Source organism: Dendropsophus ebraccatus, chromosome 9, assembly GCF_027789765.1.
Source record: "Dendropsophus ebraccatus isolate aDenEbr1 chromosome 9, aDenEbr1.pat, whole genome shotgun sequence".
In the NCBI taxonomy this organism is placed as follows: domain Eukaryota; kingdom Metazoa; phylum Chordata; class Amphibia; order Anura; family Hylidae; genus Dendropsophus; species Dendropsophus ebraccatus.
This window is the reverse complement of record NC_091462.1, coordinates 100,363,630-100,385,909: the sequence shown is the minus strand read 5'-3', so window position 1 is coordinate 100,385,909 and position 22,280 is coordinate 100,363,630. Positions and strand designations below refer to the sequence as shown.

At 44.9% G+C, this 22,280-nt stretch overlaps 3 protein-coding genes across 3 annotated transcripts; 1 reads left to right on the top strand and 2 right to left on the bottom strand.

Moving 5' to 3' along the window:
* Nucleotides 1–405: 405 nt before the first annotated feature.
* Nucleotides 406–8,269, bottom strand: RPL3L (ribosomal protein L3 like). Its single transcript, XM_069982082.1, has 10 exons — nucleotides 8,161–8,269; nucleotides 5,110–5,302; nucleotides 4,148–4,316; nucleotides 3,942–4,077; nucleotides 3,580–3,766; nucleotides 2,841–3,001; nucleotides 2,105–2,206; nucleotides 1,581–1,676; nucleotides 818–937; nucleotides 406–523 (listed from the first exon to the last, which is right to left on the bottom strand). Exons 1-10 carry the CDS (start codon nucleotides 8,161–8,163, stop codon nucleotides 467–469), a joined length of 1,224 nt encoding a protein of 407 aa, XP_069838183.1. The 5' UTR covers nucleotides 8,164–8,269; the 3' UTR covers nucleotides 406–466.
* Nucleotides 8,270–10,821: 2,552 nt separating this feature from the next.
* NDUFB10 (NADH:ubiquinone oxidoreductase subunit B10) lies at nucleotides 10,822–14,669 on the top strand. Its single transcript, XM_069982081.1, has 4 exons — nucleotides 10,822–11,020; nucleotides 12,610–12,748; nucleotides 13,395–13,534; nucleotides 14,470–14,669. Exons 1-4 carry the CDS (start codon nucleotides 10,873–10,875, stop codon nucleotides 14,577–14,579), a joined length of 537 nt encoding a protein of 178 aa, XP_069838182.1. The 5' UTR covers nucleotides 10,822–10,872; the 3' UTR covers nucleotides 14,580–14,669.
* Nucleotides 14,670–17,194: 2,525 nt separating this feature from the next.
* On the bottom strand, nucleotides 17,195–20,124 carry RPS2 (ribosomal protein S2). The gene is made up of 7 exons (XM_069982080.1): nucleotides 19,962–20,124; nucleotides 19,166–19,255; nucleotides 18,973–19,080; nucleotides 18,719–18,892; nucleotides 18,153–18,312; nucleotides 17,403–17,494; nucleotides 17,195–17,320 (listed from the first exon to the last, which is right to left on the bottom strand). Exons 1-7 carry the CDS (start codon nucleotides 20,097–20,099, stop codon nucleotides 17,237–17,239), a joined length of 846 nt encoding a protein of 281 aa, XP_069838181.1. The 5' UTR covers nucleotides 20,100–20,124; the 3' UTR covers nucleotides 17,195–17,236.
* Between the last annotated feature and the right edge of the window lie 2,156 nt (nucleotides 20,125–22,280).

Sequence of the window (22,280 nt, the reverse complement as noted above, 5' to 3'; positions counted from 1 at the left end):
TCCTTATCCCTGGTGTCTTAAGGTGCATTTACACAGAGGGTTTTATCTGACAGATCTTTTAAGCCAAAACCAGGAATGGATTTGAAAAGAAGATAAATCTCAGTTTTTCCTTTATGACCTGTTCCCTGTTCATAGTCTGTTCCTGGCTTTGGCTTCAAAGATAAATCTCTCTGTGTAAACGCACCATCATACAAACATACTTATACTACATACATGGCAGGGCTGCAATTAATAGTCTCTTGTGACTGGTTGCAGCCTATAGGAAGAGAATGAATGAATCAAAATGGCTTCCTTTCTGGTGATGATGCCCACACACTTATAATTATGAGGCCATAACGCCTGGTGCTGTCCATTAGGACAGATACAAAAGATTGGAGGGCGATGAACAGAACAATATGAAGGCGATTACATCATTACGCCATTTTTATTGCCATTCCTTGAAAAATAAAATATAATGGTACAAAGCCTACAGCTCCTCTGCTGGCTCCTGCTTGTCTTTTATTAGATGCTTCTTCTGGGGTCCCTGTAGGGGGCAACATAAATGTCATTTGTCAGATAGTGACATCATAATGCTAAATTTGCTCAATACAATCTGCAATACATATCTATTATTCTGAAGGGTGCCCCACCAAAGATCAAATGAGTATGCCCAACCTTTTCCATGACCCCTATTGACTATGATGGAGACAGGTACTTCTCCAAAGTAGCAAAGACCAGGAATCCCATTTTTGGGATTAGTTGTTCAACTCCCACCCATTAGACTCTTGCAGTTGAAAGGCCATAAAAGTTTTAGGTGTAAAACCCCTTATAAACATACCATAAAGGCTCTCTTTTCCTGGTCTGTCTGGAAGCATCCATGGCCAAACTTGGATGTGGTATCAATGAATTTCAGGTCGATGGGCTCCAAGGCACGACGACTTGTGTGGACCAACAAAGACTATAAGAGACGGATTATGAGTTATGACATAGACATGGTGGGAAGAAGGACACCTTATTTAGCACCTAAGATGCAATGATCCTTCTTTGGTCTTCATCGTCCTCCTTAGCAGGTTAATGGATGTTCTTCTTGACCAATGGTGAATGAAGTCTACCATGGATCATGTGTGGGCCTGATCTTTTGAGCTATTGATAAGTCATGGATAGACCTAATCATATTCTGATTTTAAACAATATTGGTTCTAGAAGAAAAAAAACATCTAGAGGTGGCCAACACAGATGTCAGGACAGATCATCCTCCAAGGAGCTTCATAATGTCAGGGTACATGTTTATTACTACATTTACTGAGGCCTCTACCCATCCCAGTCTGGTACTGAGTATATTATAAAAGATCTGTTTTTTTTTTTAGAAAACTGACAGTGCAGCTTTTGTGCCAACACCAGAAGTGGATCCAACAGGAAAGAGACATACAAGTCCTCCCTTTATATTTTCCATCCCATTTGAATCCATTTTGGTTTTGGAACAAAAACTGCAGTGACAGTTTTCCCAAAAATTTAAGCCTAAAAGTGATTCTGCTTTCCATGACAGCTAGTAGTCTGTGTAAGTTTCTTCTACTGGATGCACCTCCGGCTCATTCGCTTACCTTCCTGAGGGTGAGGACCCGCTTCTTGCTTCCTACAACGCATCCTTTAACCATGATAAAGTCATTGTTTACTGGACCGTAATGTGGGAAACCTCCCTGGTGAACAAGTGAACAAAAAATATTAAAGTGCATTACTGTGGGAGCAAAGGGGAGGTTTCATGGGATAGAGCCAAAATGGTTGTTTTGTAGAATGCTCACTTTAAGTGATGCCATCCCCTACTCTTGCATTGCTAGTCTCTTTTGACGTTTTAGAGTTGGAGAATGGAAATAAAAATGGAGACGGAAATTGTTGGTGATAACCTGTAGGGAGTCTAGGGACTAGCGTCTTGAGCCATAAAGCCCACTCAACAGAGAAGTGCTATGAATTATACCTGACATTTAGTGGGACCAAGTACAAATTGCATTAGTATCTTTAATTTGGTTTGGTGGATCTAAAACTGTGGCTATATAGTCTCCTTGACTCTAGGACTTAGGACTTTGCTTTTTACTTGATAATGGGGTGGTGCATCTACTAATTTACTTACCAGTGGTGTAATGGACTTATCCGTGATATCATACTGTGTTGATGCATTGTTCTTCACAACCTTTCCATCCTGAAGATGGATACCTTTGCCAATACGATAAATCTTTTAGAAAACCACAAACACATCAGTAGACTGGGAAAAGGAACTTGGTGTGATATTCATAAGGCAACAAGGTATTTCTTAAAAGTAAGATTCTCATACACCTTCAATAATTGTTGGCTGAATGTTCATTTGGCCAACAGCTATCTCTCCCAACTTCCCCATACACATGAATGTTCGACATGGCCAAATGTTCATGAGTGCTCTATTTGGAGGAGTAAGCTGCAGCCAGGCGGCTTATCTCTCCTAGGACATAAGGTTAGGTGGTTAAAGTCCAGCATGTCTAATCATCTGATGGTGGAGGGTCGAGAACACACCATATATTTTAGTCAGGTTCGTCGACTCAAGTCTAAGACGTATGGACACTGTTAAGCTGGCCATACACTTTAGACAGCTGTCAGCCAAATACTTATCCATATTCCTCCAGACTCCCAGGCCTAAAACCTCCTTCCCCAGCATTTTTCACAGTGCAATATTTAGGACACCCTTATACCTATATATAGTTAGTCAGCCAGTGCTGCCAAAATCTGTGCGTATGGGCATCTTTAGACTAGTAATTCCCAACCAACCAATTTACCATAAAATAAAGGAAGAAAGCTGAATAATCTCTTTATACATCCAAACATTTTTGACGTACCTTCTTGTTGATCTCAGTACGATGGTGGTAGCCCTTCTGCCCAGCTCGGGCTATGGTGTAGGAAACGCGAGCAGGATGCCAGGCTCCAATGCAGGCTACCTTACGTAGACCCTTGTGTGTTTTACGAGGCAACTTCTTGGTGCGCCAGCGTGAGGTTACACCTAATACAAGATGTTATCTTTATCATCTATGTAACATCAATAAAATTGTTCTTCATATCTAAGGGCCCTATTCCACCGGACGATTATCGATCAGATTATCGTTAAATCATTCGAATCTAAACGATAATCGTTCGGTTGAATAGCAGTTAACGATTAATGACCGAACGAGAAATCATTGATCGCCTTATAAGACCTGGACATATTTTTATCGTTGCTCGTTCGCAAAACGTTCGCAAATCGTTCGCATTGAATAAGACGTTGTTCGGTTGTTCGCAGTAGATAGGAACGCAATAGCGAAGAAATAGCAAAGAAAAAACGATCGCAAATACGATCATAAGTAACGATTATCGTTCCATGGAAATGAGTGAACGTTTTCAGGGCTTCCGCAATAGCGGTCGTTTGAGATCGTTAATCGTTAACGATTATGCGAACGATAACCGTCCGGTGGAATAGCGCCCTAAGTCCCTCTGTATTTTGGTAACAATAGTTGACCAATAGCTTTGCTGTGCTTGGTTAACTGGACCTAACAAGAAGGTATATTTTTGGGGGTAGTCAATTGATAAGCTCTATTCAATCACCTTTCATTCCCTTTCCCTTGGTGACACCGATCACATCTATCATCTCATCCTGGCCAAAGACGGTGCTTACTGGGATTTGCTTTTCTAGTTTCTCACGAGCCCAGTCTACCTTCTCAGAGATGGTCCCGCCATTGACCTGGATCTCCATGACATGAGCCTTCTTTTGGCGCAAAGGTAGAAGTTTCATCTGCAGGCAAGAAGATCAATAACCTTAAAGAGTTAAAACACTGTCGCGAGACTCAGATGTTCCTCTTGTTTTTGATCCAGAAGGTGGAACAGTAGGCGGTAGCACCTTCATCTCCACCAGTTGGTGGTGCTTAGTGGGTCCAATATGGTCTTCCTTATCCAAGACTTTTCCTTACCTGAGTATGTACTATAACCCGGATAACCTTGCAGTACTTCTTCATGGTAGCAAAGTCTTTTTCAAGCTGTTTCTTGCCTTGTTCATCCTGCCATTTCTTGCAATACTTCGTAAAAGCCTTTTTCTTGCTCTTATACCTAAAGAACATCAGTGATTTTATAAGAGCCCAGATCAGTGTACAGACAGTTCCATCCCTGGAGCACTCACCAGTTCTTATAGAAGCGTCTTCTACACTCGTCGCTGATGTGCTCAGCAAATATGGTCTTCAGACTTCTCAAGCCGCGAGGAGTCTCCACATATCCCACTATCCCTACCACAATCATGGGTGGGGTCTCTATGATGGTTACTGCCTCCACTTCCTCACGCTTAGAAATCTCTGAATTGATAAACAAAAATATATATATATATATGACATTATGTATTTAATAAAACAACAGAGATCATTTGCATTATTATCTATGATCTCTACACATAAGGTCAGTCCTACTTGATTATAAGCCTGTTCTCTATCCTAGGATAAAGGCCATCCATTCTTACTTTAGGATAAGGCTCTTCTCTACTCTTGAATAAAGGGCCTTTTACCCAGACCGATTAACAGCTGCAGGAGCATTTCTAGCTATAATCGGCCGTGTAAAAGTGACAGAGATCAGCCAAAGAGCAGGCAAATGCTCCATTATTGGCTGATCATCTGTTTAAAACCTGCTTTTAAATTTATCTATATTGGCCGCACATCTCCCTGTGCGAACAAGGGTTTGTGCAGCCAATAACGATAAAGGGAAACTGACAGCACGTATATGTATATATCCATGCTGTCAGTTTCCTGATCACAAGCCGCAGTCTATACTTACTATCCGCACTGCTTGTGATCCGGCACCTGGTTCTCCAGTCCTCGATTTCTGATGCTGTGTAAAGGCACTGCAAACAAGCATCGATCTCTCTATGTATATATCTGTGCTGTCAGTTTCCACATCACAAGCATCTAGCTTCTTCATTCCTCCAGCCATCGACTGTATCTTCAGGCCGCTGCCTCCCCCGGCTGTCAATCATTTTGGAGGAGGCGCCAGCCTGAAGAACTAGCCTGTGCCCAGAGGACTGAAGATGCCAGATGCCGGATCACCAGTAGCATGGTAAGTATATCACATATTACATCACAATATTATTGCACATACTGAGTCCCGCACGGTGGACCTCCCGCACAGTGTGGGTCATCCCAGCCTTGTAGCCGAGGAAGGCTGTAAGGTGAACAGGTTTGCTTGAGTCATCTTTTGGCCAAGTCTTCACTTTACCCCGGTGACGTTTGCTGCGCTTATGGGGCAGGAACCCAAGATGCCCATGACGGGGGGCTGAGAATTTACGGTGAGACTGTAAGGGGATAGGTAAGCAGATTTAGAAGAGAGTATTATTTAGGGTTGGAAAGTTAAATAATTATTACTGATCCTCTCATACAGAGAATCGCAATTTATTTGGTGAATATGTCATTGAGTTATATATGACTATATTTCTCTGCCATGGGGACAAGATTCAGAATAGTTTCATGAAGTCTATAGGAGAGATGTATTACCAAAGTGGATTGAAAAACAGAAGGAGGCTCTTTATAAACACTCATAGCTGCCATGTGGATGTGTACAGGAGTAACCTAATCTCTCTGTCCCCGTGAGGTCATCATTCTGGAAATATATCATCCGATACCTACTGACTGCACATACCCTGTGTAGAAGCATGTAAACACCCATTGATAACAGAGAGCTCTACTCTTCTCCTTCTCTGCCATTTTATCTACTTGATACATCTTCCATTCCCTCTCGTTTTTTCTCTTATACCCTCCCCAACTATCTTTCCTCTACCCATTTGTCTTTTTTCTCCATCCGTATCTATCCCTCCATCAACCTCTCTCTTTCATTCTTCTGCATTGCCTATCCCTCCTTATCTACCTCTTCTTTTATTTCCTTCCCATCCCTTCTCTTACCCTCTGCTGCGATACTGTGCCTCCACTTCCCTTCTCTGCCCTCTTCATTGTCATCATTCCTCTTCTTACCCTCTTCTAAACATTGTCTCCTCCACACTCTCGTCTTTCCTTTGAAAGATCCATCTATGATTCCATTACACTAATGGTACTTTTCCCCCCCTCACCACTCTTCTCCCCTTCCTCTCCTTTTTCCTCCCATGTTGTCCTTGTCCTCTCATCACCTGCTCCTTTATTATGCCTTCCGATCCCTTTCCTCCCATGTTCTCCTGATGCTCTTCTTTCTTCTTCTATCTTCTTCCCCACCTTTCCTTCTCTATGGCCTGTTCTCCTGATGCTCTTCTTTCCTTCTTCTTCTTCCATCCTCTTCTCCACCTCTCCTTCTCTATGGCCTGTTCTCCAGATGCTCTTCTTTCCTTCTTCTTCCATCCTCTTTCCCACCTCTCCTTCTCTATGGCCTATTCTCCTGGTGCTCTTCTTTCCTCTTTTTTCCATCCTCTTCCCCACCTCTCCTTCTCTATGGCCTGTTCTCCTGGTGCTCTTCTTTTCTCCTTCTTCCATCCTCTTCCCCACCTCTCCTTGTCTATGGCCTGTTCTCCTGGTGCTCTTCTTTCCTCCTTCTTCCATCCTCTTCTCCACCTCTCCTTCTCTATGGCCTGTTCTCCTGAGGCTCTCCTTTCCATCCTCTTCCCCACCTCTCCTTCTCTATGGCCTATTCTCCTGATGCTCTTCTTTCCTACTTTTTCCATCCTCTTCCCCACCTCTCCTTCTCTATGGCCTGTTCTCCTGGTGCTCTTCTTTTCTCCTTCTTCCATCCTCTTCCCCACCTCTCCTTGTCTATGGCCTGTTCTCCTGGTGCTCTTCTTTCCTCCTTCTTCCATCCTCTTCTCCACCTCTCCTTCTCTATGGCCTGTTCTCCTGACGCTCTCCTTTCCATCCTCTTCCCCACCTCTCCTTCTCTATGGCCTATTCTCCTGATGCTCTTCTTTCCTACTTCTTCCATCCTCTTCCCCACCTCTCCTTCTCTATGGCCTATTTTCCTGATGCTCTTCTTACCTTCCTCTTCCATCCCCTCCCCCACCTCTCCTTCTCTATGGCCTGTTTTCCTGGTGTTCTCCTTTCCATCTTCTTCCCCACCTCTCCTTCTCTATGGACTGTTCTCCTGGTGCTCTCCTTTCCATCTTCTTCCCAACCTATCCTTCTCTATGGCCTGTTTTCCTGGTGCTCTCCTTTCCATCTTCTTCCCCAGCTCTCCTTCTCTATGGCCTGTTCTCCTGGTGCTCTTCTTTCCTGGTACTCTAGGAGGTTCATCTGTTGGTACTAGTGGGCCCTGTGTTACCTGTCCCCAGTTTTATAATAGAGGCGTTACCTTTTACTGTAATCTTGCCCTACAATATTGAAGATGACTACTGGTCGCCACCATGAAAAATATTTTAGATTTTTTTTTTTACCTGAAAGCTTTTTAAACCACAACATCAAATGTTGTTAAAAATTAAAAAATCCACATTACATAAAAATCTGGTTAAAACAATAGGTCACTGTTTAAGGAATATTTAAGGAATCTTAAGGTTGTTTTTTCATTTCAGTATGTAATTTATCTAAGCATCTACATATGGGGCAAATACTTACACACAATACGGTGGAGTTCATTTACTTTTGAAACTTTTTCCTAAATATTTGGGCACTCTACTACACAGAAGCCATGAACAGTTGTGATACAGAGTATTGACCCTAGCTAAAAAATAATAAAAATAAAAATATATATATTCTTTTTTTTTTTTTAATTATGAAATTACTTTTATATTTATACATTTCAGTAAGAAACAAAGCAAAAAGACAACTATAGAGCCAATCTATATAGCCAATTTCTATTAATAAAAAACAAAAACAGTCATGCAACCCAATCCCCTGACTGCCTAAGTACCACTTAGTACATAACCACTTATTTTCTCATCTCAGTTTGTCAACGACTAGGTGACTCCTCGCACCCAACTTACAGATAATGAAGAAGGGTAGAATTCAGAAATTAAGAAAAGGTGACTGTAACGCTGGAGCAACCCCCCACCCCCACCACCAAGAAATTGCAACTTGACCTTAGAGATAATACATCTGTCTATAGAGCCATAGAATGGTACACGGCCACAACCAATGGGCACAAAGTCATCGTCCCATCCGATGGAGTTAATCCCACTTATTCCTGCTACATCTACGAGGAGGTTAATATTAAATAGCCAAGCTTTGCTGGAGACATACAGACCATAGGACTTGTCCCGGAGCTGGCTGCTGGAGGAAAGAGGCCTTTGCCAAGTGCTGATCCAACAGTGATACTTAAGAAGTTCGAGGAACAAATTTAGCTTCAGGCTTCATAAGCTTCTATATTCATTTCAGAGGCATGGGGGATGCTGGGAACCCTTGATATAAATCAGGAGCGTCCTGTGGGGGATGGTCGGTTGTCAGAGACGTGAGATCCCAGGGGATCGCTAACCTAGAAAGGTGGCACCATTTGCACAGAGCTTGTTATTGTGAGAGGTCCGCTGGCATCTTATCACCGGCTCCTTTATGAATGAATGAGGACACGAGCTTTCTTCTCTTCCTGAATAATGTGAAAGTCCTTTCTGTGAAATGCCCAAAGGGTTAAAAAACTTAATGAATGTCAATTTTAATACTTGAAAGGGTGACGATTTCAAAATGGGGTAAATTATGGGGGTTTCTAGTATACAGGCCTCTAAAATATTCTCCAAAACTGAACTGGGGCCTAAAGAATTAGGAGCTTGAAATTTTCATGAAAAAGAAGAAGCATGTTCACCAAATGCTGTTAATATAAAGTAGACACGTTATAGATATGAATGAAGAAATAATAATAATTCATTTAAATAATTTCAGTAGTATTACCATTTTCCTTTTTGGCAGGGACTTTCAAATGTAGAGAAATGCTATTTTTTTAATTTTTCACATTTTGGGGTTTTTCACAAACAAAAAAATTCTAAAGCTATCAACCCTATCAACTAAACTAATAAGGGGAATGGAGCATCTTAGTTATGAGGAGAGATTAAAAGAATTACATTGGTTTAGTCTGGAGAAGAGACGCTTAAGGGGAAATATGATTAAATTATTCAAATATATAAATGGCCCCTACAAGAAATATGGGGAAAAGATGTTCCAGGTAAAACCCCCTCAAAGGACAAGAGGGCACTGCCTCCGCCTGGAGAAAAAAAGGTTCAATCTCCGGAGGCGACAAGCCTTCTTTACCATGAGAACTGTGAATCTGTGGAACAGTCTACATCAGGATCTGGTCACAGCAAAAACAGTAGAGGGCTTCAAAACAGGGCTAGACAAGTTCTTAGACCAAAATAATATAAATGCATATGTATAGAACCTATCACCCCTCCCCCCTTCCCTGTATCCATCCCCTCCGTGGTTGAACTTGATGGACATGTGTCTTTTTTCAACCGTATTAACTATGTAACTATGTAACCCAAATTTACCACGAACATAAAGTAGAATATATCACGAAAAAAAAAAAAAAACAATCTTGGAATCACAAAGATTGGCAAAAGCATTCAAAAGTTATTGATGCTTAATGTGTCATATTTGGAAAATTTTGGCCGTCATAAACACCAAAACTGGCTGTGTCCCTAAGGGGTTAAAGGAAAACACGCTTTTGAATCCTGCACAAAAGCCGTGTACGTCCGGCAAATGAGCAGAACGTTGTCACATAATGACTCCGTCCTGCTCATTTAAGACAATGTGGCCGTCGGCCGCACATCGGGCTGCACGGCAGCATCCTTTTATTACTGATTTCTGCCGTGTAGCCCGAGGTGCGGCCAAAAACGTCATGTGAACATGCCCTTAGTCATATTGTCTATTGGAGTTGGAGATAGTGTGAAATCCACCTCCTCACTCGTCAAAGCCCCATAGCTCCATTCCTTCCCCTTACTTTACACTGCAGCTGGGCTCAGTCCCATTGGCTACTGTATATATGTAAGCATATTAGAAAGTCATTGTGCTCATGTTTATTATATGAAGGCAGAATGAGTATAGGGCCACATGGCATAGCGGGAGAGACACCAGTTGGGGAACACCGCTCCAGCATGTGGCTCTGCAGCTGTTTGTGAAACTACATTCCCAGCATGCAACTGGTGAGCAGCAAGAACCTTCACGTCATTGTAGTCTATAAACTTACAATCAGTTTTTTTGCGGTTGTACTAATTTGCTCCTTGGAAGGTCATGGTGACAAACATGCAATATTCAATATTCTATTGACTTCAAGTGTTGTGCAGTATGAATTGCCCACAAGTAAGGTAAGATCAGTAATTCCTCCTAGTACTTATAAAGAATATTAATTATAAAAATGCGTTTGCAAAGCAGTGTTAAAACACTTTAAATTGTTGCCTAGCAACTGGTGCTGCAGCCACTGGGTGACTACTCAGAAGCTCCATGACCAGTGGAGTCCTTTATACCCACTATACTGCAGAATGCAGTCTGCCTGGGACAGAGATACAATAAAGGCGTTTTGCCCTGGTTTCGATAAATCTCTGCTGATATACATTAATGTATAGATTTTCTAGTTATCTTACATAATCCAATGTAAATAACAACAACAAATTTCCCGTGTCATTTACAATCAACAGACTTAGAGCGCCCCCTGCCGACAAAACAGGTTGAAAAAGTGAACGAAAACGAAAGCGAGGCTTGAAACGCAAATCAAGCAGCGATTGGTTAAAAAGTACAACGTGACTGAAATAGCTGTCCAAAGCGCCTGTTTTCTTAAATCCACATGTATTTATTATATGGAAGTAATGTAGATAGGTGCCGGCAAGGAGGATGATATTATTAGGTGTGAAATATGTACTAAAACTAAATTGTCCTCGTTGGCTTGTAATGTGTATGAATTACCGCACCGGACGGCAGGGCTGGGGGTCCTTCGTCCGCCATATTGCTGGTGACAGGGGTCGGGGTGACCTGAGAGATGCCGGAATCCGTGGATAAGGATGTGTACCCGGAGCCTCCGACACAGACCCCGGTACCGAACCGGCAGTCCGCTCTGCCCGACCCCGTCCACGTGCTGACCAGCCTGTTCAGCTATGCCGTAGACAAGCCGGTCACTGCCTTCCATGGTGAGCAGGGGACATGGGCATGCTGGGATATGTAGTCCTACAACCTGCCGTGATTGTATTGGGGATCTACAGGTGTGATTCTGCTTGCTGTCAATGAATGAGGATGATTGTTCACATCCCGAGGCTGGAAACCCAGTCCAGACCTATTACTGCCCACAGCTGAGGGTTTGTTACAGTTGTATGCAGGCTAGTAAGCTATCCACACATCTGTTACTCTGCTACACTGTGTCAGTCTGGACGGGATGTAATTGTGGGCTTGTATGTAAAATAAAAACTGTCAGAAGCAGTGGCCACCATAGAGGCAGGGAAAGCAGTTGCTATGGGGCCCGAGCAGGAGGGGGCCCTGATGCACAGGGAAGATAAGAGCTTCCTGTGTCCTTTTGCTTAACCCCTGGTGTACTGCAGTGTGTAAGTGACCCAGTGTTCTGCAACACAAAAAAGGGTTAAAGTGACTGTACCACCCGGCCAGGCTGAAGCACTAGGGGCGGGCCGACCCACCCTTAGGGCCCTATTACACCAACAGATTATCTGACAGATTTTTGTAAGCCAAAGCCAGGAATGGATTTAAAAAGATGAGGAATCTCAGTCTTTCTATTGTTTCCTGTTCTCTGTTTATAGTCCATTCCTGGCTTTGGCTCTGTCAGATAATCTGTTGGTGTAATAGGGCCCTAAGGGTGGGTCGGCCCGCCTCCAGTGCTTCAGCCTGGGCCTGGTGGTACGGTCACTTTAAAGGGAACTGGTCCCCGCAGACATAGGCACAGAGCCTGTCTGACCCCCCCCAGCCCCCCCCCCCCCCCCCCCCCCCCCCCCCCCGGTGCAGCCCCCGGATACTTACCCTTTCCAGCTATTCCGAGCCGGTTCCGGGACGAAGATATCAGCGCCGAAGCCGTGCACGCACACTGCAGAGATGAGTCTGATGCCCGTAGAGAACGGACGCATCTCAGGTAATTTGCATACAGTGCACGCATGGCTTCGGGTGCTGATATCTTCGTCCCGGACCCTCCTCCAGGAACGGGACTCGCCGGAAAGGCTAAGTATCCGGGGGGTCGGGCGGGCTCTGTGCCCACGTCCCCGGTGACAAGTTCCCTTTAATAAGCTAAAGACAATTGGCTCTCAGCCTCACTGCTCTGATAACCCCTGACCTCTGCAGAAGGTCAGAGGTTATCATTGCAGGAGTAGTAAATGAGAGAGCTAATTGTCTAGCTTATTAACACTTTTTTGTGTTGCAGCATGTAAGAGAACACTGGGTCACTTACACACTGCAGTACATGAGGGGTTAAGCAAAAGGTAGTCTGCTCCTGCACCTATGTATATAACCATGAGGCTCCTAATAGGCCGTTATAGTTAAATACAATGGATAGACAAAACAAGCAGACATTGGCATATATATAATATTTATATTGTGCAGGGGAGGGGGGCCCCATGAATTCTACAACCCTGGTCAGAGGACTGCTGGCAGCCCTGACAAGTTTGAGGACAAAAGTCTCCGTGCCCCCCTATATGTTTAGCAGTGGTTGACGTTGTCCGCTGTCGCTATGGGGGGATTGTTGTATACAGACACTCATGATTGTATATAATCTTTATTACAGATTGGATGGAAAGTCAGCGAGCAAAGAGAAGGATTCAGTACTATCACCGAGAGTTCAGACGTGTCCCGGACCTGGCGCACTGTCTGGAGGAAGACTACGTGTGTCACTACGAGGCTAACAAGCAGTTTAAGAGGGACTTGTGAGTACAGAACAAGGTGGTCCAGAGAGGGACACATGCTGGAGATCGGCCGCTAGAGCAGCATCCCCCCCCCCCCCCCCCCCCCCAATCTGTGGCTCTCCAGCTGTTTCAACACTCCTGCAGATTGGGGACCATGGCACTAGATCAGGTGGGGTGGGGGAACATTTGTCTCTCTAGCGGTCACAAAACTACAATTCCCATCATGCCTGTTCAGGCATGATGGGAATTGTAGTTTGGCAACAGCTGGAGGGCCAAAGGTTCCCCATCCCTGCACTAGATCATGGGTCTCCAAACTGCGGTCCTCCAGCTGTTGCAATACTACATGTTCCATCATGCCTGGACAGCCAAATCCGAAGCTTTGGCTGTCCGGGCATGATGGGAATTGTGGTTTTGCAACAGCTGGAGGGCCGCAGTTTGGAGACCCATACACTACATGGACAAAACTGCACTATAATAGTATATTGTAAGTGTGCCATGTTCTTATGGATCATGCCCACAGTTGCAGATTTACCATAGTCCCCAGCAGGATGTGCAGATTACAGGGAATGTACAATTTTATAAAACCTCCCACAGAGTATTATGGGTAATGTCATGTACTTGAGCCTCTGATCTCCCTCATTGGACTTTCTTCCTCTCTGTCTTCTAGCCTTGTGGATCAGGAGATTGTGAAAATCATCCGAGAGCGGGTCACAGCCTGCAGGGTGAGAGAAGGAGGTAGCGCTGACCAGAACTGTGCCCCACTGCTCAAACAGTACACTGAAATCTGCAAGGCCTATAAGAACAGATGTGAGTCTTCCCTAGGCTGCGTATGTATAGTGTCTGTCATAATATAGAACAATCTGTCATCTGTGTCTGGGCAGACAGTGACGTATGATGGTGGCCTCTAAGGCTGCCTTTACCCAGAGAGATTTATCTGACAGAGCATTGAAGCCAAAGCCAGGAACGGACTATAAACAGAGAACATGTCCTTAAAAGACTTCTATTTCTCCTCTTTTCAAATCCATTCCTGGCTTTGGCTTCAAAAATCTGTCAGCTCTCTCTGTGTAAACGCACCCTTACCTGTGTGGTGAGAATTTGGACCACACAAGGGGGGGGGGTATCACTTATGGTGCGTTTACACAGAGATTCATCTGACAGATTTTTGAAGCCAAAGCCAGGAACAGACTGTAACAGAGAACAGGTCATAAATGAAAGAGTGAGATTTCTCCCCTTCTCAAATCCATTCCTGGCTTTGGCTTCAAAAATCTGTCTGATAAATCTGTGTGTAAACCACCATAAGTGACATCAGGTCTGCAGTCGGGCACTTCATGGTTGCAGTAGATCACATTTTGCTGATAGACGGCTGCATATAGGCTGAGCCCATTCAGTTGCCCTTACAGCAAAGAATGTAGGAGCCTGTAGAAGTGAGTAGTTAGTAACACCTTCTCTGCCCTAGATCTCTAGGTACTTTATTATGAATCCCAGAACACCAGGAACATTACCACAACTCCTTCATTGCCCTAGACCACCAGGAACAGTAATAGAACTAAAGTTAGACCTGCCCATAGCTCTAAAGATGGAGATCTAGTCAGTACTGATGCGGTGGCCTGATTGGTAGCCTATCTTTGATCAGCACAGTACAAGCTGCTATAGCTGAGGCCTGTATTCTGCTGGCAGCCTAGGTCGTCCTCACATGTAAATCGCTATACCTGAGTCTCACTGCTGTAATATCTCATTCATAGATGAAGACCTTGGATATTATGGTGGAGCCAGGAACTGCCTCATGAAGCAGAAAGAGCGGATGATGGAGGAGAGGAAGGCGGCAGCTCAGGGGAAGGCCAAACTAGAATAAGTATCTCCTGGACATTTCGTATTATATGTCTCGTGTTTCTCAATGGAACAATTAAACCTAAAGTATATAATAAAGATCTGAGGATCAGTATTGTTGTGTCTGTTGTCTCCAGAGATGCCACTGTATATCATTCTACAGGAGTGCTGTAAGCATGGATAGGTTATGTCCCCAAACTGCGGTAGTATTGTGGATTGCTGGAGGAACATGGACAACACGGCCTAGGGATGACTAAATACAAGCCGATCCCTACATTACTGATAAGTCTGTATATTATAATTACATATAGGCTGTTATAAAACACCAATATGTTGCTCACACTCTGTGGGGTTAAAGGCTAAGATGTAGTAGTTCATTCACTATTCTATTCAGTTTGTAGTCTATTTCAGGTTCTTACCCTCTTGATGTGTTCCTCCCTGTAATACATGCTGTAGGTCAGGTTCCTCTATAGGTATAGACAGTCCATAGAGTTCTCCCTCCTGCAAACTGCCTTATAACTCATTTACTGCCTGTGTGATCTGCCCTCCCTGATGACTTGGATGATCTCCACACTCTGCTTTGCCATTCATAGTCCAGTTTTCATTTCCCCTGTCTGTACTGAAAGGGAAGACATCCGAAATACTGTACTGAAAGGGAAGACATCCGAAATACTGTACTGAAAGGGAAGACATCCGAAATAAAAGCTGTAAGTGATTGCTGTTAGTGCATCAGCTAAAGGGAGGCATTTGGTTGATACGAGTGCTGATCTAGCCGTTTAGCTTGTATAATGAGCTGTCTGCAAGGCTCAATGATTTACCCTTGTGTTTACATAACTGTATATCATGTCTTATTTACATAGGCTGATTTTTTTTTTTTTCAGTGCTGCAGTCTCTACAAGCAGCTGACCACTTTTTTTCCCCAGTGTAAGGGGTTGTTCCCACAGTCAGGTTTTTAGTCACCATTATTGAAGCCAGAGAGGTCATAAAAGAGAAACAGATTTCTCCTCTCTTCACATCCATATCTGGCATTTTATTTCATTATTTGCAATTAGTAAAGGTTTCCATGTGTTTTGGACAGGAGTATATATCTTTACCCGGTTACTCTGGGAGATACAAGAGCTGTCTGTGTCCTCTATAGAGACTGGAAGGTTCAACCATTTGTCTCTGGTGAACATACCCATATGTAAACCTCAGAGATGGCTGTCGACTAGTGTTGCCCAAACGCTTGACTCCCACTTCTCCAAACAGGAGTCAAAAACCGAACACAAACTGTTCAACACAACTGTCACCCAATGAGTGTTTGGCCGATAGCTATTTCAAGTGCATAGTCCGCTTTAGGGCTTATTCCCACATCCTGTATTTTATGGATGCTGTGGACAGGGAAATCCTGTAATGAAGTCTCTATCATATCATATTTTTTTTTATAATGGAAGTCGATGGAAAAATGATCAAAACATACATACAATTGCAGTTTTTTCACAAAAAAAAAAAAAAAGTAGTGTGAACCCAGCCTAATAAGATGCCGTAACAGTGATTGTTGCTGTGGTGCTATGTCTGTGACCCAGAGCCAGGGGGCATCACCTGGAAACAAGGCAGCTATTCACTCCCTGCCTGTCCTGTGATGCTATAGCCTCCATGTACTACTGTGGGATTATAGCTACCAAAACACGATCAAACTTTCTTGTACGTTAACAGCAATAGATCAACATTAACAGGCTAGTCTTTTACAGTTGTCTATCAGTAAAATTATTTGTGCCCAAACAGTTCACTACACTGGAAAAAAGGTGAGCAGCTTATATTAAAGGGGTTATCCAGCATTAGAAAAACTATTCCAGAGACAGCACAGCTCATCTCCAGTTTGGGTTTCGGTTTTGCAGCTCAGTTCCAATGCAGTGAATGAATCGTAACTGCAAACCACACCTGAACAGACAAGAGTGGTGCTGTCTCTGGAAGTGGCCATGTTTTTCTAACACTGAATAACCAACCCCTTTATGAATCTGCATTAGAAGTCTGTTACACTATGCCCATTAAGAGATAGTATAGACCAGTGCTTCTCAAACTGAGGCGCCCCCTAGTTGTTGGTGAGGTGCAGCTGAGGAGCCAGTTTTTTCAAAGTAACTAATCTGCACAGTCCTTACTGTTTGCAAAAACCTCCATTTTAGCAACATTAATAACTTAGTTTGTACTAATTTATTAGTATAGAGAGCTTGGGAGACAGGTGAAAGGCTGCCCTAGCATTATTTCCAGCTTTTAAATGGACTTTCATCACAGATGGTGAGGCCCAGGAACTCTTGGTCTGTCTGGTGAGGCCCAGGCATTGCCTTGGTCTGTTGGGTGAGGCTCTAGTAGAAAGAGTTTGAGAAGCACTGGTATAGACAAACAATTGCACTACAGTCATCGTCATGCCATGATCAATATTCCAATATACTGATCTATATGTAGACAGACCCTGAGGTAATGTGGATCCATTGCCTCAAATGCCCCACTGACTTCATATAGCAGCCTGGCACTGGTAGAGAATGCATGCCTTTATCCACTATAGTAAGTGGTAGCAGAGGGGAGAGGTCATAGGAAATGTTTGGATGCATACAAACCTACAGCACCAGCCATATTACATGTGAGTGAATGAGAACACAAAGCTTTACTGTGAAAAACATGAACTTTATTAGCTCATTGCACATTTTAGGAGGTGGCAGGAACAGCGGCAGCCTGGGTCCTCTGCACAGACACTCTGGTGTGAGTCTTTGCCAGATGGTCAGTGTACTCCTGAAGGGGGGAGAGCAACAGGTTACTATATCATATACACCCAAGCCCTGTTCTGTAATCTGTTATACAGTGAATTACTTACCTGGTATGGAGACTTGGTGAAGATAGTTTCCTTCCAGAGATCAGGAGTCAGGTAGCTGTAGGTCTTGGAGATGGCATCGAAAGTGGCTTTAGCTGCAGAGGACAGAAGAGTCAGGTAGGATTCACATAGCAGCCTCCCGCCTTACAGCATTTACAAAGCCAACATTCACCATAACAGTAGCGACTACTAAGCCATGCTTTACTCCTAAGGCATACCCCTAAAGTAGGGATGGGGATCCTTTAACCCTTCCAGCTGTTGCAAAACTACAATTCCCATCATGCCAGGGCAGCCAAAGCTACAGCTGCCCAGGCATGATGGGAATTGTAGTTTTTCCACAGCTGGAGGGCCAAAGATTCCTCATCCCAGCCCTAAAGCATAAAACTGGCCAGAGCGGAAAATGAAACAGAAGAGTTTAAGGCGATGCCCAATGTCTAGACAGAAATCGGGGGTTGCCTTGCTTAGGGCATCTATGGGCAAGAGAACTGATAGTAGCCCTAAAAGACTAGGCATCTGTTACAGGGTTCACCATCTAAACTGAAGACATGAATTTCTCCCTCAGCCAACCAGTAAAGTAGCTTCATAAATACAAGATGGCAGCAGTCATTGCCCAGTCAATAACAGCAATGAGCCTCCCCAAAGCCCCATGAGCCAGGGCACCACCAGACCACGCACACCACTGACCTATCAGATTTTCTAAGCATTTTTAGAAGCACAAGGCAAATAGTTCCTCTGAAGATGACGTCCACTTACCAAAGTTACCCAAGGTAGCAGTGCAGCCCCTGGCTGAGGTGTAGCAGTCATCGATACCAGCCATCATCAGCAGCTTCTTAGGGACAGGAGCAGAGACAATGCCAGTACCTCTGGGTGCAGGGATGAGACGCACCAGTACAGAGCCGCAACGTCCGGTCACCTGGAACATACCATTACAGTCATCTCTCCACTAATTTTAATTTAGCAATTCCCCAATTTTGATAAAGGGTTGTCTGACCACTAATGTATAGCACCACATGATTACTACATGTGGTATTTCTGTCAGGACCCCCATTAATCACAGTGAGGGTCCCATGCCGTCTGATTTTCAACTCTCCCCCCCCCCCCCCCTTGTTAAAAGGGGTGTTAATGTATCAATACACTTTTAGGCTATGTTCACACAACATTTTATGAAAATAGCAGCCATCCTTTTATTATTGAAGTCAATGCAAACGATGGCAGCTGTTTTACACAACGGCCGTCGAAATAACTATCATATTGTTGTTTATACAGTGTGTGACCACAGGTCCCATGTTTTCTCAGCCTGAGTATCCAGGATCTCTCACCTTGCAGGGCACTGTGTGGGGTTTGCCGATCTTGTTACCCCAGTAGCCTCTACGCACAGGAACAATGGACAGCTTAGCCAGGATGATGGCTCCACGGATGGCGGTGGCGACTTCTTTGGAGCATTTCACACCAAGACCGACGTGCCCGTTGAAGTCTCCAATAGCCACAAAAGCCTAAAAATAAAATGTAAGTTTTTTTTTTCCTCTGAAAATAACTTGAAATAGCAAAGAGAAGGGCCAGAATAGAAAAGTACCTTGAACCTTGTGCGCTGTCCGGCACGGGTCTGCTTCTGCACAGGCATGATCTTCAGGACCTCATCCTTCAGGGAGGACCCCAGGAAGAAGTCAATGATCTCAGACTCCTACAAGAACATGAAGGGTTAACTATGGGAAGACTACCAGTAAGAAGGGGTTAATGACAAGATGCTAGGATGCAATACTACTGACCTTGATTGGCAGGGAGAACAGGTAGATTTCCTCCAAGGACTTGATCTTCATGTCTTTGACCAGACGGCCGAGTTTGGTGACCGGAACCCACTGTAATAAAACACTGGAATAAGAGTGAACCGCAACAATAACCCCCATCATAAATATAAGGGGGATACGATTAGCTGACAATGTAGGCATCCATGTCCTGATCAGTGTGTTTTAAAGGGACACTAACCTCAGAGTGAAGGTACATGAACAAGATATACAGTGAGGGTCCAACTTCTGGAACCCTCAACAGCTCATGAATGCTGAATGAACTACAATTATGGCCCTTAAAGGGGTTATCCAGCGCTACAAAAACATGGCCACTTTTCCCCCTCTCTCGTCCCCAGTTCAGGTGTTGTTTGCAATTAAGCTCCATTTACTTCAATGGAACAGAGTTCCAAATCGCACCCAATCTGGAGACGAGAGGGGGAAAAAGTGGCCATGTTTTTGTAGCCCTGGATAACCCCTTTAACATGTGGCTCACCAGTTGATGCCAGACTACGACTACCATAAAGGACTGTGGCACTGTGTATGTTACTCCAAGGACCAGTTTGGGTCCCAAAAGTCTCAAAGTGATAGTGTCCTACACTCACTAGATATCACGTGTCAAACATGCAGCCCTCCAGCTGTTGCAGAACTACAATTACCATCATACCTGGACAGCTAAAGGCTGTCCATAAATTAGAGGTTATTGTAGTTTTGCAAAAGCTAGAGGACCGCCAGACAGGCGCCCCCTGCATTAGCACTATAAAGCAACAATCACACTCACTTCTTTGTCATCAGCTTTGCCTCCACGGGCCCCACGTCCTCTCCCACGGCCCCTGCCTCTTCCACGGCCACGACCCCGGCCCCCACTGCCGAAGCCTCCGCGGAAACCTCCTCTGTTACCACCGGCGTCGTCCGCCATTTGCTGCAAGGAAAGCAGATACACTTAGAGGTCACAAAATACACTGTCCCCTGTGGGGTGAGGACCCCTGAAGATGGCATCAATGGCAGACTGCAGTCTCAAGCTGTTGCAGAACTACAACTCCCATCATGCCTGGACAGCCAAAGCTAAAGCTTTGGCTGTCCAGGCATGATGGGAGTTGTAGTTTTGCAACAGCTGAAAATCAAAGGTTCCCTACCAGTGGACTACAGCTATACCCAGTCCCCATACATTGTAACAATCAGGACTGGAGGGAAGTGTTTACAGAGCTCAGAAAACAACTGTAACAAACCCTCAGCTGTGAGAAGCTCGGGTATACAGTATTACGGTGTTACCATTCACTGACAGCAACCAGGGAGGCTGAACAGGGCGAGAGATAGGAACTGCTGACAAAACAATAAAGATTTATTGAAAAAAAAAAAAAGATGCCAGTGCCCTGCTGTAACAGTGCGGGCCGAGTTATAACTACAACTCCCAGCATGCACTGCAGAGCCTCAGTGAACTAGGATGCTGGGGAAGTCAGACATATGGTAGACACACAGGCCGCCATACTGCCCTGTCAGACACCGCACCACAGTAACCCATAGGCCGCGTTACTAATGACAGAGACCCCTCCGCATCCCCCAATAAATATCACCATGGTTACATGGCCCCACTCCTGCCCTCTCATCTAACCCCCTCAGAGGATGGCACAGGTGCCGGATGCTCCCGATATCCGCGGATTCCCTCCCTGCCTCTGTACAACAGCCGCCATCACTTACGTGATTTCAATGGACTAGAAGGCCGGAAGCAGGCGGAAGGACGTTCTTATACCAGGACATTCTCGCGAGAGCTGAAGCCCCCAAAGAACGCGCATGCGCAGTTATATGGTTCTCACGCTCATGCTAGTTACGGGGCGACATCCATATATGGAATATGGTAAATTGGTACAGCAGCGGTCCGGAACTGTCCTCCAAGCCGCTAGGTGGATGGTGAGGAGGAGGGGGGCGGGGGCAGGGGCAACGGGGCTATCGTTAGTACCTGAGGGGTAGGTGGTGTATTATCCTGCACACATGAGTAGATAGATCCTGTGACTGTGCGCTCATGGGTGGGAGGCAGGAGGAGTATCCTGTGGTCACATAGCCCTTATATGTGGATACTGGAGGTCACCCTGTAAGGACTCAGGACTCTACCTTGTAGTGACTGCTAGTTACTGATGTATCATAACAATGGTATAAAGGTGGGGCAGGAGACCCCAGTGTGTGTATAGTATAGAGGAGCAGGAGACCCCAGTGTGTGTATAGTATAGAGGAGCAGGAGACCCCAGTGTGTGTATAGTATAGAGGGGCAGGAGACCCCAGTGTGTGTATAGTACAGAGGAGCAGGAGACCCCAGTGTGTATAGTATAGAGGGGCAGGAGACCCCAGTGTGTATAGTATAGAGCGGCAGGAGACCCCAGTGTGTATAGTATAGAGGGGCAGGAGACCCCAGTGTGTGTATAGTACAGAGGAGCAGGAGACCCCAGTGTGTGTATAGTACAGAGGAGCAGGAGACCCCAGTGTGTGTATAGTACAGAGGAGCAGGAGACCCCAGTGTGTATAGTATAGAGGGGCAGGAGACCCCAGTGTGTATAGTATAGAGGGGCAGGAGACCCCAGTGTGTGTATAGTATAGAGGAGCAGGAGACCCCAGGGTGTGTATAGTATAGAGGGGCAGGAGACCCCAGTGTGTGTATAGTATAGAGGAGCAGGAGACCCCAGTGTGTATAGTATAGAGGGGCAGCAGACCCCAGTGTGTATAGTATAGAGGAGCAGGAGACCCCAGTGTGCGTATAGTATAGAGGGGCAGGAGACCCCAGTGTGTGTATAGTATAGAGGGGCAGGAGACCCCAGTGTGTGTATAATATAGAGGAGCAGGAGACCCCAGTGTGTATAGTATAGAGGAGCAGGAGACCCCAGTGTGTGTGTAGTATAGAGGAGCAGGAGACCCCAGTGTGTATAGTATAGAGGAGCAGGAGACCCCAGTGTGTGTGTATAGTATAGAGGAGCAGGAGACCCCAGTGTGTGTGTATAGTATAGAGGAGCAGGAGACCCCAGTGTGTGTATAGTATAGAGGAGACCCCAGTGTGTATAGTATAGAGGAGACCCCAGTGTGTGTATAGTATAGAGGGGCAGGAGACCCCAGT